Source organism: Lonchura striata, chromosome 6 (assembly GCF_046129695.1).
Source record: "Lonchura striata isolate bLonStr1 chromosome 6, bLonStr1.mat, whole genome shotgun sequence".
Taxonomy (NCBI): domain Eukaryota; kingdom Metazoa; phylum Chordata; class Aves; order Passeriformes; family Estrildidae; genus Lonchura; species Lonchura striata.
In genome coordinates, this window is record NC_134608.1 from 7006680 (window position 1) to 7025489 (window position 18810).

Consider the following 18810-nt stretch of genomic DNA (forward strand, 5'->3'; position numbering starts at 1 on the left):
ATGGCTTCTGAGGCACCTGTGAGGTCACTACAGTCAGATCCCTGTTTCACTGTTCACTTTAAAATGTTAGAAAAGGCACTTGAATGTTTATCTTAAAAAGTATATTGATATGTAGATGATGTGACTTGGTACCCTTTAAGAATTTAATCTCCACCTGCCTATGCCCCTGAGTACTAAACATCACTTCGTGGTGGCAGGGAAGACAGTGGTGATTCAGAGCAGGGCTGCTCCTGCATCCTGATGAGAACAGCAAAAAGGTTTAAGACAGCCAGGAGGGCAAAGCTTGGTGTGAAAACACTTTCTGAGTTAGCAGCACTTGTGGTAAACTCGACAACTGGCTTTCAAAAGGAAAAGGAGGATGAAAGGAGTAGTGCAGAAAGTTTTCACTTGCTTCACTGATGTGGTAGTAGTGATTTATTTAATATTTATGTAATATTTGGATTTGAAAAGAACCATTCCTCCTGTAGAGGTATTTTCCTCATCTTCATTGGGTTTTGGGTAAACTTCTCAATTTTGACAAAGAATTCTGTGTTTGTTTTTAATTGCTTAACACCATGTTGCTGAACATAAATGCTGGAAATAACTCTTTTCCTTGCTTTCCTGTCTGCAGAACATGAAACTGTTGCTGGGTGGAAGGGAAGGAACTTTACAAAGGGCTTGGGGGTTAATTGCTCACTCTCTCCCTGGATTTGCAAGTACTTAATTGTTCTTCTGATGGTTCCAGTCATTTAAAGAATGTACTTGCTTGGTGTATTAGTTCATACCAGCAGTACTCTCTTGAAAGAGCTCTCCTGGTTATCCCTGCTGCCCATCCTTTGGCTCATTCTCCTGTGCTGTCAGGGAGTGTGGAAATGGTTATTTTGAATGAAACTGAAATAAGGAAAGTGCTGTGGCTGTCTGTGGCCATTGGGGCTGGAGTTAGTCCAACACAACCTTTGTTCCTGCACACATGGTTGTGAACACACCGTGTTGTGAGCAGCAGCTCTCTTGATCTGTTGCTGATGAGCTCCCTGCACACTGCTGCAGACACAGCCTCAGCTGACCTCAGTGCTGAAAGGAAGATGTAAAAATATCATACACAAGAGGTAATTCCTCCTGGTGAAACAGAGAGGAGATGACAGACAGGCTTGTGCTCATTAAAGTGATTTCTTACATTTAGTTTTTTCTAAAAAGAGTTCATACAGTTGTAAATTGTTCACTGGCAGTGGTACACAAGTTGTTGTGATAGAAGAAATCATCTTTGCTGTTTGATGGCAGTGTTTGATGTCTGTGGATGGACAGGCTGCATCTGTTCTGCCGTGATTTGCTTCCCCCAGCTCCCTGCTGAAGGAGGAGATGGTGCTTTCCTTGGAGCTGCCATTCCCCCACCTCAGGAAGGGAGGCATGAAAGGTAGAAGGGGAGAGTAGACTAATTTTAAGTCTTGTTTTTCTTCTGCAGCACACTGTAAGGAAGGCTGAGAGTAAAACAGTGGCTGGCAGTGCTGCTGCTCTCCTTTCCCTCCTGGGAGAGTTCAGCACTCACATGGTCCCTGTGCTCCTAATGATCAGCCTGGCTTGTAGCACTTGTTGGTAGCTCATTACTGAATAAAACAGTCATTGTCCAGCAGAGTGTATTGATTTTTGGCTATCCTACGTGACACATTGCTTGTATGTGTTAACACAACTCTTGTGAAATGTGATAGATTTGGGTATTTTCAAATTACCAGGTTCTTATTCTGTTCTCTCAGATACACTTTTTAGCTTAGTGAGTTTTGACCCAAAGTAAAGAGGATGATCAGGGTTTGGGGGGTTTTGTAGCTTTTTTATTCTAGGTCAGTGACATTTTGAAAACTAGGGCAAGAGAAAAACCAAGGTCAGTTAGAGTCCTACAAAAAGGCCTAACAAAGAATCCATTCACCCTCATAAAAATAAAAATCTGTATTAATTAACCACGTGGTAGAGATAAGAATTGGAGAGCTTGATTAAATCATTAGCACCTCTGAGCAGCAGTATTGGAGGGGGAGCTGGGAGGGAAAACACATTCAGCCTGAAAACTGCAATACAACTGCCTGCCAGGGTGCCAGGAGCACATCTGTACTGAGTGTGTGTGGTGTGGAAACCCTGACTAGCAAGCATGGAGTTCTGCTATTAATTTGGGAAGAGATTCTATTATTATTATTTGTTTGGGTAGGAAAAAAGGCACATTGCAGCAGAGGCAGCAGCTGCTTGGAGGACAGCCCAGTGGGTTGTGTTAGGTAGCTTGTGGAGGGTTTAAGGTGCTGTTACGTGTGGAATAACCACCTTGTGCTTTCACCACATGAGGCATTTGCCTGAGAGCCTGTGAATCAACACTTGCAGTATCTGCAGTCCCTATTGCATAATGAAGCATTTTAATAGTGTCTACCAAAACAAGGCCAAGTGTCTCATCCCATCCATCTGCAACCAACCTCAAATGCAAGTTCTTCGAATCAGCAGCAGCAGTGTGTGTTTGGCAAGAGCTGCAGCAGCCACTGGCGTCAGGCAGAGCAGTCAATATTTGCTCTCTGTCCCTTTTCAGATGCTAGCAATGCCAGCCTGATAAAATTGAGCGCAGCCACTCAATAATTGCTGCTTGGGTAATTGGGCTGGCTCCCACGTGGCCTTCAGCTGAAGGGTGTGCTTGGCTCCTGTGCTAACATGAAGCCAGTATCTCCACACTATTTTTGTCCTCCCTGTGAGCATTGCGGCGTTGTTTGGTCTGCGTGCCTTGTGCACACTTAATTTTCTGTTTTCCAAACAAAACCCAATTTTGTCATGTCGTTTTTGTGAAAAACACCAATCTTAAAAACTTGGTTTTTAAATTTTTTAGAAGTTTTATTATAATAAAATTATTACAAAAATAGTAATACAATTAGAGTAATACAATTTAGAGTTGGGACAATTACAAGACAATAAAAAGCAAAGAATTACAGATGTCCAGATGCTCTTGGACACTAACTCATGAAAAGCATTTCTTGTGAACAAAGGAATAACCTTAAAAGCAATAGCCTGTTGCATATTAATATATTTATATCTCTCATACATGATGCATAAATTCATTGCAAATTAAGAACTTTTCTGGTTTTTGTCAACTTCTCCTTATTCTTGGTGGTTCCAAAAAGATGGAGAGCAGGTGGAAGAATGTTTGTCTTTTCTGATAAGGAGGCAATAACTTTTTATGGGCCCCCTTCACTGACATCTCTGTGTGAAGAGTTTCTCGATTATCTCATCTTCCTGCTTGAGCTTGTAACAAATTCTGTATCACAGAGTTTCTATTTTAACATTTTTGTAACCTAAAACTACATTTATCACACTACTTAAGAGAATTAATACAGCACAACTTTCTAACATTACACATAAAATATCCATTGTAATATTTGTGAAAAGCCAATCATAAAATATGAATTTTTCACAATTTTTTTTCACTAAGATTGCCCTTATCTTACTGTTGAAGGACAATCTTTGTGATGCTTAGAAAGAATCCTAAAACAACCCAGCCAGCAGGGGAAACTGGTTGCTTCACGCCCTGAGAGGATGGTGGTGTTGCAGATTAGTGGAGGGCTGTTGAAAGATGCCTTCACTACAGGATGCAAAGCAGTGCTGCACACAGGTAATGGGAATGTTTTTGGTGCTGCTCACCCTCCCAGTGAGGCAGAAGGCAGCCTGTGGGGTGAGGAGCAGGAGCCTGGCTTATCCTCGAATGAATTTCTGTTTTTCATGAGCTGATGAAGCGCCACAGAAGCTCTTTTGGTCTGTCTTGGATCATGAAAAGACCCCACAAGTGGGGTTTGTGGTTGCAAATTTCCAGACTAGTAAAGTGTGGGGCATTTTCCTGTGAGTGGCATTTTCACTTTCATGGGCGGAACAGTCAACTTTTTTTTTTTTCCCCAAGGGCATGGTATTTTTGGTATCCTTCATCCTGCCCAGCCTACCAAAACATACATATCTATTGCTGAGAAGTCTTGCACATTCCTTACAATGTCAAGCTTGCCCTCCCTCAATTAATCTATTGAGCAAGAATGTGCTTTCTTTAGAGGCAGAAGAGATGGTCTGTTCCCACACTGTCTCCCAGATTTGTTTCTCCATGCAAGCCTTTTCTGGGAAGCCAGCCCCAGTGCTTGCAGTCAAGGCTTCTGTGGAAAAGGAGATAAAAGGGAGTTTGTGTTCAGGCTGGCTCTCATCAGCCTGTGGGATGGCTGCTGGTGGCAGATGTGAGTCCATCATCTCAGAGGCCAGCACCTCTGTTTGTCACCTGTGTTCAGACTTCCAGCCCCTAGGGACGTGTGGGTTTTGTGGTGTGTCTTAGAAATTGAGTGATATTTTGGGAGGGAGCATGGGCTGGCAAGTCAGGTAATGCACTGCCCCTGATGGGGCTGGGGAGCTGCTCTGGTCCAACTCTGCTACTCGCCCTCTGCTTCACCTTCTGGGGGAACTGGACTTTGCTCCATCTCTGCTACCCACAGGCAAGTGTGACAAGCTATTAAAATACTCTGGTTTTTAAAACATGGGCTTAACCAGCTCCCTGTCTCCCTGCAGAGCTGCTGGTTGGTTTTTGCTCACTGTGTGGCACCACGAGGGCCCTGGGTGCAGAGCTGCTCCTCTGTGTCACTGGGTCATGCTTTGAGTCCCATTTCACTGTTTTCTGCTGCAGCACAAGTTCAAGCACTTTCTTCTTCCTCTTGCCTGTATTTAACACCCTGTGTGCTCCTTTTTGGCTATGATGCCTTGAGAAGGCTGACCTAGAGCAAAGGCTGGACAGAGTTAAAGAATAAAGCAGGGATTTATTAAAAGGCCTCAATGGGTCCACCTTGGGCAGCACAAGAGCCCAGCCAGAGCTACACTCAAGATGAACCAAAATGGTCACACAATGGATAATCAATCAGGAGCTCTCTCACTTTTATAAGTTCTGGTCTATTTGCATATTGGAATTGTCTAATTACAGCTTTATCTTATGAAGTCCCATCCTTCTTGTTGTTCTCTCTTCAGCCCACCTTGTTTGTGCTCTTGGGCCTGAGATTTGGATCATTTGTCCTTGGTCCCCAGCTAGAGAAGGAATTGGTTTGTCTCCCTGCTCTGTGAAGAGAGCTCACCGCCCCCTGATATGAAGCTCAGAACTGCACACTAAAGCAGCACAGAATGTGAAAAATATAAAATCTAAAACCTAAGGCATCAGCTGAATTAATAATGTGTACACCCCAGAGAGGGCCCAGCAGTGGAAAGGATGCTGGTAGAGGCTGTATTTCTCCATGACAGCCTCCTAACTCTCTCCAGCCCTTCAGTTAGCAATGATTTCTCATGTTGTAGCTTCACCTGCAGGTGTGCATTTATCACCTAACTCCAGCCTGCATCCAACTTAATGCGTGGCTTTTTCCAACTTCCAGGATGTATCTTGTACTGATGATGGCCCTGAGTTCTTGAAGGAACACTTAGGAATGGACAGAGCTATTGTAGACATACTTGTCTGTAGAATTATGCTTTCACACTGCTCTTTGTATTTGCTGTCTTCTGAGAAAACCTTCATTAGTTATTCTCTGCATCCTGTAGGTTATGCTTGATGGCTGTAGAGTTCTTTGCAACTCAGCAAGCAAGAAAATACCAGCTATAAAACAGGAGTTGAGAAAAACTGATACTAAATAGCAACTTAATATCTGGAAGAACAGACTTTGTGTTTGAGGTGTCTTTTTAGGAAAGAGGAATGAAACCTGATCATTATTTCCATTAACTTTGGTTTCTTTCTTGGTTTTATTTTCCAGTCCAGCGAGAGTTTACACAGAAGAAAACCTTCACTAGTTGGATAAATTCAATATTGGCAAAGGTAAACAGGGGCTCTTTAGCAAAGACATGCCTTTTTCATTCAGATATGCTGGTTAGAGATTACATTTTTTAGGAACAAACAAAATTACTACAAGTGTTTTTAGTCACTGGATGGGAAAAGTAGCCCTGAGAAACATTTGTTTAGTAAGTGCAACAGCATTTTATTGGGACATGTCCAATGACATTTGTATGAGGTGGTTTGTGTGTGGATGTCACTCTCCTTACTCATGTGGTAAAACTTGTGGTGGATTGAGGCACATGTCTCAGGCTTTTACGAGTTTCTGAGTTTACAGTTGGTTTTACTGGGATTAGGTAAGTGTTATTCTATTATGCAATCCAAGAACGTGAGTTTAATGAGATGGCCTGAGTGACTGGTAAGTATTAAGACAAACCACATAGCAGTGGAAGTGCTCCTTAAGCTCTCAGAAAACAGCTCCTGCAGCGTGTACTGGGGCTCTGACTTGTTCAGGTGAAAACAAAATATAATTTGGTTTTGGTCACTCCTTGAGCAGAAGCTGCTGATAAGTTTGTGTTGTGTGGGTGAAAAGAGGTTTAGTTTATAGCAGCTCTGTACTCAAATTTGTACTTAATATTGAGTAAGATCTCAAAATATTAATTAACTGCCTTATTTAGCTTTCCTTTTCTCAATTATTTTTCTTTTGCCCCAGACCTCCTTGAAAAATTTAAGTGCTTGAAAGTGAGGCCTAAAATTACCTTTATAAAACAAAGAGGCAGGACAAGAGAGAGGGATTAAGACACAAACATAGTAATAGGTTAGAAGACACAGGATGTGGCTGTTTAGATGCAGGATTTTTATTGTTGCTTAATGAAAAAAATAAAGGTTGCTAAACATTATTTAAGAGCAGAGTAATCTGTGATGTTTTGTAGTGCGTTGAATTCAAAATGTCAAAAGGCTGAAATTTATCTTGCAGCATACCCCTCCTTATGTTGTCTCAGACCTGTACACAGACATCCAGCAAGGACATTTGCTTCTGGATCTGTTGGAAGTGCTTTCAGGTCAACATCTGGTAAGACAGAGTAATAAAAATATTACCTCAATCCTTTGTCAAGTCCAGCAAAGATTTCTGGATATGCTTAAGTGCAGCCATATGAATCATCCCTCTGGAGCCATAAGAGTTAGTTTCAAGTAACTTATTTTTATACCATTGAAGCACACTGAAGTAAGTTGATCCAAAGTAATTTATGGATTTTTGCTGGATTTCCCTTTTCAAAATATAGAATAAAATTAATTTTTGCAGTTAAAGATATAACCTATTTGTTTTTTTTTTTTGCTTTGCAGCCACGGGAAAAAGGATTTAATACCTTCCAATGTAGAAGTAATATAGAAAATGCTTTGACATTTTTAAAGAGCAGATCAGTGAGTATTAACTTCAAAATTCACAACTAAAGCCAGTTTAGCTGGTGGAACATTTTCTTTGTTAACAATGATCCCTTTTTTCCCTTCCTTAGCTGAAGCTCATAAATATTCATGTAGCTGACATTATTGAAGGAAAACCTTCCATTGTGCTTGGCCTAATCTGGACCATTATATTTCATTTTCATGTAAGTATCTCAGCAATGTAAGAGAGCTTTAGTAGAGGGGAAAATCACAAAAATGTGTTGACTTACATGATTGCTAAATAAGATGAATTAGTACAGAACAAAAGATTATTTTTCTGACATGTGGAAGTGACATCTCAAGGAGGAGATGCACCAATGCAGGGGCTGGTAGTGATAAACAATATCCAGCTGCAAATGGTAGGAAGAAAAGATACTGAGATTTTTTTTTTAAGTAACCAGTTAAAAAATGGGCTAAATTTTGTTTATCTGAGGTCTGTAATGAGTGAACTCCAAAAAGAGCAGATAGTGTGAAGTGGCGCATCCATCTCTCAGAGGCAACCCCACTCCTCAGTGCTGACTGTGCTTACAACATCCAATTTTTGTTGATTTTTTTTGTTTTGTTTTTTTTTTTTTTTCTGTTTGTTTTTTTTTTTGTTGTTGTTGTTTGTTTTTTGTTTTTTGTTTCAGTCCTAGCACCTGAAATAACACAAAGGATGTCAAAGTCATGTTTCTTACGCAATAAGAGCGTGCACCTTGCATGGCATGAGGTTATGGGGAGGTGTGAAAGCACAGGGTCTTGATTTAATCATCCTATAGGGCTGCAGAGGGTGCTGGAGCCAAGCTGGCTTCTAGGAAGAACCCAGCAAATGTAGGTGAACTAACTGGTGACTGGGACTCAGAAGAGCACTAAGAAACAAAATTTTGTATCATTTAGAAAATATTTAGCCCTTATTTTTTGTGGTAGAGGTACTGTGATGCCAAAGAGTCTTGTGCTGCTTATGGCCTGTGCAATTACCTTTTTGCCTAAGCCAGGCTTCTCCAACCAAATAGGGATCTCTGAGGGCTGTCAGGTAGGTTTTCCTGCACTCTGAGTGAGCAGGCAAACTCTGACTATGCCTAGAACATGTCACTCCTGACAGCAGAAAATACAGTCCTGTCACTGGTTAGAGTAGAAATTGAGTGAGAAGATCCCTTGATGTCATTGCTGGCAGCAATGACAGCATAACACAGAAATCTTTGGGTGAATATATCCTGCCAAAAAAATTGCCTGAAGATGGGAATTCAGCACTAAATAGTTCAGATTGTGCAAATTAAAAAGCCTGGTTTGAGTTTGGGGGCCAGGGAAGCTACACCTGTGTTACACCTGTGGTTGAGTCCTGTCTGGTTCTCTGTGGTGTTCTGCCCTTGGTGCCTTGGGAATCTCTCACTGAAGCCTCATTTAGTCTCCCATCTTCCCTGACAGATTGAAGAACTGGCCAGGACACTTGCCTGTACCTACAATCAGCCTTCACCTGATTGTCCAAGTGCTGTTGACTCCTCTCCAAAGGCAAACAGATCAGCTAAAAAAAGTGCTAAAATTAAGGAGCGGTGGAAGATGTCTGCTACAAAGGCTCTTTTGTTGTGGGCAAAAGAACAGTGTTCCCTGTAAGTTCCATCCAAGATTTACAATTATCATGTTACACTTTGTATCACTGCTTTCCTCTAAATGTAGTGGTATTTCCTCCTGTTTTTAAGATTACTTAGTGACAGCATAGCAGAATATCCTTTAACTTTCACTTGTGGTTACCAGTACTTTCGGCATCAGTCAGGGCCAAATGTTTTGACATGAGCCTTTTAAATATAATAAAGTGAAGCTCATCTTACTAATTAAACACAACAGTGTAATCTGAGTTCTTTGGCTTTTCTTTTTTAGGGGCTCCTGTGTGATAAGTCTAGTTGAATGTTTACATGCTTTACTTCTTTTAATCCTCATGGTTGGCACTGATTCACAAAGTCTCAAGGATTTTTTAATATTTTTAATGGAAAGTGTAGGATTTCTATGATCCTTATGCTTTTCTGTCAAAACACTTCATGATCCCAAAGAAGGATGCTAATCCTGGTGGTCCTAGTCCCTAATTCTAACAAGATGTTTCCCTATGTTTGATATACAGATAGCACTGCTGCTTTCAGGGGGGCTGCTCACAGCACACAATCTAGAGCAGATACAGATATTTACATTTTCTTCAAGGGCTGCTGCTTCACTCCAGGATCTTCCAAATATGCTTTACAGTAATGTCAACTCTTTCTCCTCAGCTCTTTGGGTTGTTTTATTTTCTAATAAAATCCTACTAATATTCCATGTTATTAGTGGGAGATGAAGGCCTTCATCAGCACATCAGACACTTTCTGCCAGTAGAATGGCACTGAGGTTTGCCTTCTAGCTCTGTTTTATCAGAAGATCAATTGACACATCAAAACCAGCTCATTATCCATGTAATCTTCCTCTTTCTTTTGCTTGTTTTTCAGCAGTATTGCTGTCTGATTTGCAGTCTCATTTCTGAACTGGCATTATGTTGAAATATTTTGTTGCCAGTGAATCCTGTAGTTTTTGGTAAAGAAACAAATCTTGGAAGACTTGGCCCATTGTTTTGTGACTGAATTTGATTGCCTGAAATCCCACATCTTTTCCATGTTGTAACATACTCATAACATACAGACTGTTTTTGGAAAGTTGTCCCAGAATTCGCTGTGGCCTTTATGGCTGGGCACCTCACAGCACTATACAGGCTGTGAACATTAATAAACAATGATTTAAGGACACTAAGCTAAATAAGAGAAAAAGAAATACTTTTTCCTGCACTAATACATTGCTTTTAAGATTTGAATTTTCTAAAATGCCAGTTCTTGGTGTCATTACAAGCAAATACATGTTCTGCAGTGCTTTTCTTGTTGCTTTTCCACCCCATAGAATGCATAGATGTTGAGCACAAAAGTGATGTTTAGAGAGGATTTGGATTAGCAAGGCTTTATCTTCAGAATGCAATAGAAGACAAAAAGAAATACTCATCTTTTAAAAATAAGTAATTGTTGTGATTGGTAGTACTGGCTGTGTTGTTGCCTGACTTATGCAGAAGTTCAGTGGCAAGGTGCTGTTGGATTTGGTTCAAACTCCATTTTATTGAATTTATACTCTATTTCTAAATTGGTCCTAACATTTTGTTTCCACTCATTTCTGGGATAGGCATGGCTCTATCAGTGTCACTGATTTCAAGTCCAGCTGGCGAAGTGGACTGGCTTTTTTAGCCATCATCCAAACCTTGAGGCCAGGTCTGGTTGATCTGGAGAAGGCAAAAGCCAAAAGCAATAAAGAAAACCTGAGAGAGGCTTTCAGAATTGCAGAACTGGAGCTGAACATCCCACGGCTTCTGGAGCCTGAAGGTACATGATCAGCTTTTTAAAAATCTTTGTTATTAGGAGTGAGATTAATGTGCTCTATTAAGACTCAGCTTAAGTTTGAAATGGAACATTGATGTTTGCTGTAATGCTCAAACCTGAGGTTCTTTATTTTCTAATAAACATCAGCTGTACTTAGGGACTGTAGGATTTTTGAATTGGCAACAATTGCAGGAGCAATATGCAGAAGAAGGGATATGAAACTTTCCTCTTTGTGGGAGAAACTTTTTAATTACTCAATCATGTTCTATTAAAATATTCCCAAGGAAAAAAAATGTTCATGGCATATTAATTTCTGTCAATGGCATGTTAAGTGAGCTGTTGCAAAATAAACATGTTTATGGTAATGTGTTTTAATAACTGCAGCATAGTGTGTAATTATGTGATCAGGCCTAGAAGGCTGCATAATTATGTAAATGGTGTATTGGCTCTTGTAGATGTTGACACTGTGAATCCAGATGAAAAATCAATCATGACTTACGTGGCTCAGTTTTTGCAATACTCCAAGAATTTGCCTGAGTCTGAAGAAGACGTGCAGGTATGTTGTGTGGGTTATCACTGGGGTATTTTCAAAGGAATGTGCTTTCTTTGCCCAGTTTATATCTGAGTCAGTAGCACATGGTAGATCCTCTGATTCTGTTACTGACAGGACTGAATTGGTTTGAGCCTTCTGATGCTCCTGTGTTAAAAACTCCATGTTAAAAACTCCATGACCAAACAGATTTTTGGTTGGTCATACAGGTGGAATTGCTCTGCAGGTTTTTGATTTAACTATTGCAGAGGACATTTTCCAGCTTGGTTGTCTTCACGTGTATTCTGAAGTCTGTGTAAACATTGGAGGAGAGGCAGACAGATGTGCAGATGCACAGAACAACCAGCTTTTATTTTAGATTTGGTAACTGACGTATAAAGTAGACAGAAGTTGCCTCTGACAGATAACACTGACCCAGAAACCCATATTTTCTATTCTCTATATTTTCTTATGAGGGTTTAATTAGTTATTCACATACTGCTAATCTCCTTTCAGTAGAACTGCAGTCAGGTCTTTTTTTGATATATCATATATATCAATGTATATATATGTATATTTTTTGTCTTCATATATCCAGGTGCCAGGTTTAAAACTTTGCCCCTGCAATGTAATAGTGCCTGACTCAAAACTCATCAAGGTCCCCAGGAATTTTTATTTGTTTTTCAATAGCTTTGAATGGACTTTATCATATGATCAATGAGTGTTGTTTTATAGCACAGTGTAAATTAAAAACAATGCTTGCAAAATGGAAAAATGAAATTTTCTGCTCTAATTACCAGGAGAAAGTAAGAGAGGCCATGGGCTGGTTGGCTGAACAGGAGAAGAAGTTAGCAAAGCTGCTGGTGGAAACAGAGGATGAAACATACTGCCAGAAGTACAAAGTAAGTTGCATTTCATGTTCTGTGAAAGAATCTGTTTCTGTGAATGTTTTTAATAATTTTCATCTTTATTTCCTAAACTGAAGTGTTAAATAAGCTTTTAAAGAAAACTTGGAAATCTGATGATGAAATTGTTAAATTCCTCATATGGTTGAAGGAAAGGTAGATTAAAATTCTCTCTGTTATGAAAAATGTTATTTCGTTTTTGCGCAAAGGTTTTGGAAAGAGTAAAGTAGTGTCTTAATTAATTGATGTAGTTGAAGATTTGGACAAGTTTCAAGCACGTAGGCCCTTCACAGAGTTACTTTTGTAATTTCTGTGCTAATTGCAGTAGGTTTTACCCAGCTAATGTTACAGAGGAGCAGTTGAATTGCTGGCTCTAGGTTGTGCTGAAGCAAAATTTCCTTTGGCTTATATTGTAGCCACAGTTTGTATTAAAGTGGCCCATGGGGAGCTGTGAGAGGAGGAATTTTCCCTTTCTCTTGCTGGGAGGGGAGAACTGTGTTCTCACTGCACTGACATTATGTTAAATACAGACTTAGGGAATGGCACCTATAATTTCAGACCCAAATATTGCCTGCAGACAGGAATGCCTCTTACTGTCTTGCCTTTGCATGCTTCACACCCTTTGAAGTTAATGGAACTCATACCAGTGTGCTCAAAGGCAGGACTTGGCTCTGTGAGCTTCCGTCTGACGTCTTCTGTGAATTACTCTTCTATTTTATCTCTAGGAAATGATGTCATTTATGGAAACATTTAACCAAGAGAAGATCCCCTTTCTGCCTGTGTTGTCATCAAAAAGGGGTGAAGCTGAGCTGAGTGAAGGCCAGCAGCAGATGAGGGAAGAGTGGGATACAGTGATCTCTCAGGTCAGAGGCATTTCTCTCTCACTCACCCCATTGCCACCATGAGCATGTGATGGATGAAGAAGCCTGAGTCTACCCCAGGAACTCACACTGGGAAAAGTGGGGGGATGATACTTTATTTGGGATGATAAAGGAGCTTTGACCCTGAACCTGAAGTCCAGACAGTCTGAGTGGCGTTCAGTGCCCAAGAGGAGGCAGAAAGTGAATTTTTGTGTGTTACCCTTCTGCCTGCTGAGCCTCAAGACTGAAACATCCCTGGAAAATGAATCTGGTTATCTCAGAGCACTCTTCTGATCTAAGTTTTTAGCCTATTTATGCTTAAAATGTTATTTTGGGACACAGTTGTGGCTCAGAGCACAGATACTGACCTAGTGGGGCCTGGTTGGTCTGTGCTTTGCAGTGAGGTTGGCTGTGCTGGCTCAATTTGGGATGTGTAGGGCCGTGCTGGGAATTGCTGTTTTTGGAAGAGATGTTCCCCTGTCAGCCCCATGACAGAAAGCTGTTCATCTCTGTTCCCCCCTCTATTTTTGCAACTAGTTCACTATAAATTTTCCTGTTGCTGGGCCTTGGGATGGTCACCAGCAAAAGATAGGAATGCCTAATTCTCCATGGTGTTGCAGAGGTTACGGAGTGGGAGCCAACCTGGGTTTGAGGTAAACAGGGCTGATTTTAGCTGAAAGCTCTTTTTTTTAACATGATGGGCATGAGGGATGGGGTTCCTGGGATGTCTTGAGCTCCAGCTTATGCAGTTTATATCAGCATCTTGGAGGTGGGGAAGGAAATAATAGTGAGAGATTTAATCCACTTGTTTTCCTTTTCAAGATGAATGAGTGGAAAGCGAAGCTGGACCAGATGTTGCCCTCCCCTCTGGGAAGCATTGAGGCTTGGCTCCAGGAGGTAGAACGTCTGCAGGCAGAAGATTTGCCTGATTTGCAAGACCCATTCAAAGCAATGTCTGTCTTCAGAGAAATAATTGTAATATTTAAGGTATGCTGATCACAAAGGAAATTCTGCTTCAGTTTGACCCGGCAAAGCACTTGTTATGGAATTGCTGTTTGACATTTTGGGAAGTGGTGTGCATATGTTTGTCTTCTGAAGATGAAAAGCTCTTCTGAACATACCTTTGAAGAATTAGAAGTTTAATTAAATAACTGCATGGGTCTATAAGGCAGGTTTCAGACTTCACTGGGGTGAGATTAAACTTGAGTACTGCCTGAATGAATAAATTATGCTATTCTTTTTTATGTGGTTCCTGCAGCTTGTTTGTTTATTAATTAATAACACAAGATAATTGCATCTTTTTCTTAAAATCTTTAATGCATACCTATTCAGAAAAGCACTTGAGCTTAAGGTTACATTCCAGGGAGTTCAAGAAGGTTGTGTGTTTAAAGTTAAATATTTTCTGAATCACTCTGTAGTTCCATTCAAGGCAAGGATATTTTGATACCTTTGTACCATGGAAGTTATTTATTCTGATCTTCAAATATTTGCACATATAATAGTTCAAACATCTTTTTGAGTTTGAAAGTTCTGAAAGAGTATATGTGTTGATGCCTGGCTGGTGATCATAATGTCATACTTGGGTTTTTTATAAACAAGCTTGCTGGTTTTGTGGGATTGTCCTTAAAGAGAATTTGAGAGAATGGGCAGTGTCTTAGTGGCACTGCAAGTGGCTTAATAACACCACTTTTTGTGCTGTTTCTAGTCAGTTCCTGATACGAGAGATGGCTTTGTCAGTCTTTAGCCATTTGACCTAAGATTTTTGTTGTGCAACCTAAGTACTTAAAGCATTTTAAAGAATAAGGTAGAGACTGATGTCATTCCTTAAGGCATTTATTTTTTCCCATTAAGCATATAGATAAAATAATGGCATTCCTTCAGAAGAGGAAACATATTAATGCTTAATTTCTGCCAAATCCACTTTTCTTGATGAGAAGACATCCTGCTGAGAACTTTTTCCCCTTTTATTGTATGTTGTGTATAATGATGATATTGGCAAGGTGGTACCTTATAATGCAAATTTTACTTAAAATCTTGGAAATTGTCCGCCAATGCTCATAACCATCCAACTGATACAGTGTTAATATTACAAAATCCAGTGTTAAAAATCTGTGCACTGTTTTGTGGTTGAGGGCTGTTCCAGGGTTTAGCCATTCTCATTAACATGCTTTGTGGCAGATTTAATGACATTGAAATGGACTTGTAGGTTTTTTAAATATGCCAGTGAGAAACAGGCTTTTCTGCTGTGCAATGCATATTATGTTTTACTTTTAGGTAGGGAATTTGGTGCTGAGACACATGCCTGTAAAATATTACCAATCATGGGACACTGGCCATTGAATGGTTAATTTGATACACTGTCAGCCTGGTGTTAGACACTGATTTATTGAGCGGTGAAATGAACTATGGAGCAGGTGACATTATAGATTTATTCAACAGGTTTTGCTGCCAGTCTTTGCTAAGGGATAGCAAAGAACAACTTGATACCCTGAAGCTATTACAATGATGCTTTTTTTCTCCTAAAGATGATAGTGAAAGTGCAGAAAAGAAACTGATAGCAGGAGTAGTGTAAGGTCTGTGGTCCTTATATTTAAGTAGATGCACAGTGATAAGAGAAATCAGGTAGTATTGCACTAAATATGCACTTCAGAAGGTGTTTAGGTAAATACCTATTTTGCACTTTAATGAGTAAAGACACTGGGAGGTTGTCCTGTGCTATTTCTTAATAGTTCTTTCCCTAACAGTAGGTGAGTTGGAGATTCCCAGGTGAAATACTCTAGATCAGAATGAATGGCTTACTGTGTCTTGTTCTTCCCAGGGCTTGATGGATTGTTTTGATTCTCACTTGGACACCCTTCAGTCATTTAAGAATGAAGATGAGAAGAATATGCCACTAGTCTTGCCTGAAAAATTAGAGGAAATGAAAAGAAGGTTGTGATGCTCAAATTCCCTCTACTTCATGTTGTATTCTAGCTCTGCTATTGACTGGCTCTGCTGTTCTGAACAAAAACGCATAATTTATCCATGCCTTGCAAAAAAAAGAGCATTTTTGACCTAAACACAGGCTGGCTGTCAAGTGGAGCAGGCAGGGATCTCTCACTGGTTCAATGAATGTTTAAGTGTGTGTACAGAGTAGAGCTCATTAACAAGACCTTTTCAGATGCCCTTTGCTAGTGGGGATAGGAAACAGCCACCAGGGATAGGAAACTTGAATATTTTCAATGTAAAAATTTCCCTGGTGGCAGGGATTCTCTAAACTTTTATTTCCACCATTAAAAATCACTGTGATCTTTGGCTTGTACTATCCCAAATACCTGTTGGAGGATATTTCAAAAAATGACCAGTGAATCTGTATCCATAACCTGAGATGCTTTGACATACAGGTCAGATGCCCCTTTTTTGGGCATTTAAGGTTTTTCATACATTGAGCAGACAACATTGCTTGTTCAATTGTTGCTGCTTAAAAAAAAAAAACTTTGCTATCTTATCTATTAATTCCTGTCATAACAAAAAAACCCCAAAAGTTTACATAAATATAATTTTTAATTTTTAGGATAAAATCCTGATAAATTAATGCCTTTTGTATCCAATGGTTCTGTATAAACTTTTGGAACTATTTTCTGTTTGCAGATTTACCAATATTCGTTCTACAAACCCCAGCACTTTCCTTGAATATCACTATGGACTGTGCTCAGCCATTGCCAATGAGGTGAAGTTAAAGCTAAATATCTGGGATGTGAAATATGGGGCAAAAGAGTCTGTGGAATCACTACTGGAAAATTGGAATGTAAGTTTCAGATATATGTATCACACCCTGATGGTAATTCTTTCCCAGCTCTCTTTGATTCATTCTTATGTCGTCTGAAGATATTATAGTTGTCAGAAGCATGGTGGATTGGTGAAATCTCAGATTTATTCAAAGAAGGGCAGGTAGACTTCCCTAGAAGCTTTCCTTGTCCCAGCATCTTCCATTTTGCTATGAATGAGATTTCTTTCTTCAGTTTGGAGAAGTAATGCAAGCCATGACTGTGATTTTCTCTCTGCCTGTTTTTATTCTTTATTGTGAACATTTCTTTCTTTCTAGATTATTTATAGAGCCAGCTGTGGCAGCCCTTCCCTAGCTCCAATCCACAGCACCCTCTCTGGGGTAGTTCAATAGTTGCTGTCTTCAAAACCAGCCATTACTCACACTGCTGCCTCTCCTTTTTCCCAGCTTCTTTGCCTCCTTATGCTTTCTGGTGAATATGAATTGTCTTGTTCTATTACACTTTATGCTTAGCTCAGTTTCTGGACTCAAGTTATGAAACTGATGTAGGTTTTTAGGAGAAGATACATTGCCCAACCCCAAATACTGACAAAGGATACTGAATCAGGAGTAGAGGCAGAGGTGAAAATGCTGATGCCTCCAGTTTTTTCCCCATTTGGAGTTAATAGGATTCCTTGTGAATTCCATCTTAATGGACTTTCTCAGAGGATTCTCAGACTGGCAAATCCACAGTTAAATTAGTGGGAATTTCACCAGCCTCAGTATTGTGGAAGGAGGCAACAATAGGTTGTATAAAACAGCAATTTCCTGAGCAGTGTCAAGCTCACCCTGTGATCAGATGGTCATGCAGAGTTAATCTGTGCTGAGTTTGTTGGTTCAGTTGGTTTCATAAATACTTATTATCATGTTATTTCTACAGTTGTGGCTCATGGTCTTGCTCAAGCTGATAGAATGCAGAGCTTTGCCAGGGAGTTCAGGGCTTGTTTAGGGTTTAGGGCCCAGTTTTGTCATAGTCACAAGGGAGGTTGTTTTGTACCCTGCTGGGTAGGACATTTGTAGGAGGGGGGAGCTCAGACAGAGAGGGGCTGAGGATCAACCCTCATTCCCTGTGCACACACAAGTCTCCTCCTCTGCTCCCAGTTCTTCCTCTTTCACCCTCTCCATCCCCAGTTTGTTTTGATCTGTCAGAAAAGAGACACCTCAATATTTCTGTCCATGCAGGGAAACCCACCTTTTGCTTTCATCACTTTCTTGGCTTATGTGACTAAATTGTGCCTGACTTGTTCTAGATGCCATTTCTCAGTATTGCCCTGGGGCTGTAACTTTTTGAAGCAAGCAGTTCTGACTCATGCAGGGTTGTGGCTCAGGCAGTGGCATTCAGGTATTCATAGCTCTGTTTACTTTACTCTCTGCACAAGCAGAGTAAAAGAACAAGTTTGTTTCACACTAAAGGGTGCAGCTGAGTTGCTGGGTGGGCTTTGCTCAGTTTATGTTTAAGCTGTAGGTTGTAGGCTCATATTGAAAAAAAGTGTTCCAAGCTGTATTTCTACCCAGTTTTGTGTCATTCAGTGTTACCTGTATCAATTACTTTTCTCTTTGGGTAGAATTTCATTGAAGAAAAGAAACTTGAAACACAACTAGACATGGCTACTCACATCTGTGAAGACTTGAAAAACATAAGTGGTCCTGGCTTGGGTAAGCTCATGCACATAAATTGATATGAAGATCTGTATTTTGAAGTAAAGTGCTGCCACCAGTTTTAATTCCATCTACTGTTCCATGTAAACAGTGTTTCTGTATAATTAATCTCTCTGTTTCCAAATATATAACAATAATCCCTATTTCACGTCCTAGCTGGAGATCCTGAAGAAATCAGCAAACTTTTGAAGACAGTGGAGTCAAAGATTTCTACATGTAAAGAGTATATTTCCAATGTAAACACCACCCTACAGAAAGTCCTGTCCTCCTGGAGTAATTACACAGAAAACATCCACTTACTAAAAACGTGGCTGGAAGAAAACAGAAATGAGGATCCGAAAGAGGTACATGGTTGGGTTTCTCTTTGTTTGACAGAGATACTTCAAAGCCTCCTGTAAAAAGACCATTAAATCTCACAGTGCCTGCTGTTGTTGCTTTTCTGCTTTTCATTTTGGAAATAAATGTTTGACTGGGTTCTGCTTAAAA

The 18810-nt window shown here is 40.1% G+C and overlaps 1 protein-coding gene across 3 annotated transcripts in view; it reads left to right on the plus strand.

Moving 5' to 3' along the window:
• The window catches only part of SYNE2 (spectrin repeat containing nuclear envelope protein 2), a 179467-nt gene that overhangs the window by 26443 nt on the left and 134214 nt on the right, over positions 1-18810 (plus strand). For all 3 annotated transcript variants that reach the window (XM_077783923.1, XM_077783922.1, XM_031504904.2), the window contains 14 exons: positions 5751-5812; positions 6744-6839; positions 7112-7189; positions 7282-7374; positions 8615-8796; positions 10373-10569; positions 11022-11122; positions 11896-11997; positions 12726-12863; positions 13683-13847; positions 15679-15791; positions 16491-16647; positions 18231-18321; positions 18481-18668. In XM_077783923.1, coding sequence (XP_077640049.1) covers positions 5751-5812; positions 6744-6839; positions 7112-7189; positions 7282-7374; positions 8615-8796; positions 10373-10569; positions 11022-11122; positions 11896-11997; positions 12726-12863; positions 13683-13847; positions 15679-15791; positions 16491-16647; positions 18231-18321; positions 18481-18668 — 1763 coding nt within the window. The remainder of the gene's footprint in view (positions 1-5750; positions 5813-6743; positions 6840-7111; positions 7190-7281; positions 7375-8614; positions 8797-10372; positions 10570-11021; positions 11123-11895; positions 11998-12725; positions 12864-13682; positions 13848-15678; positions 15792-16490; positions 16648-18230; positions 18322-18480; positions 18669-18810) is intronic.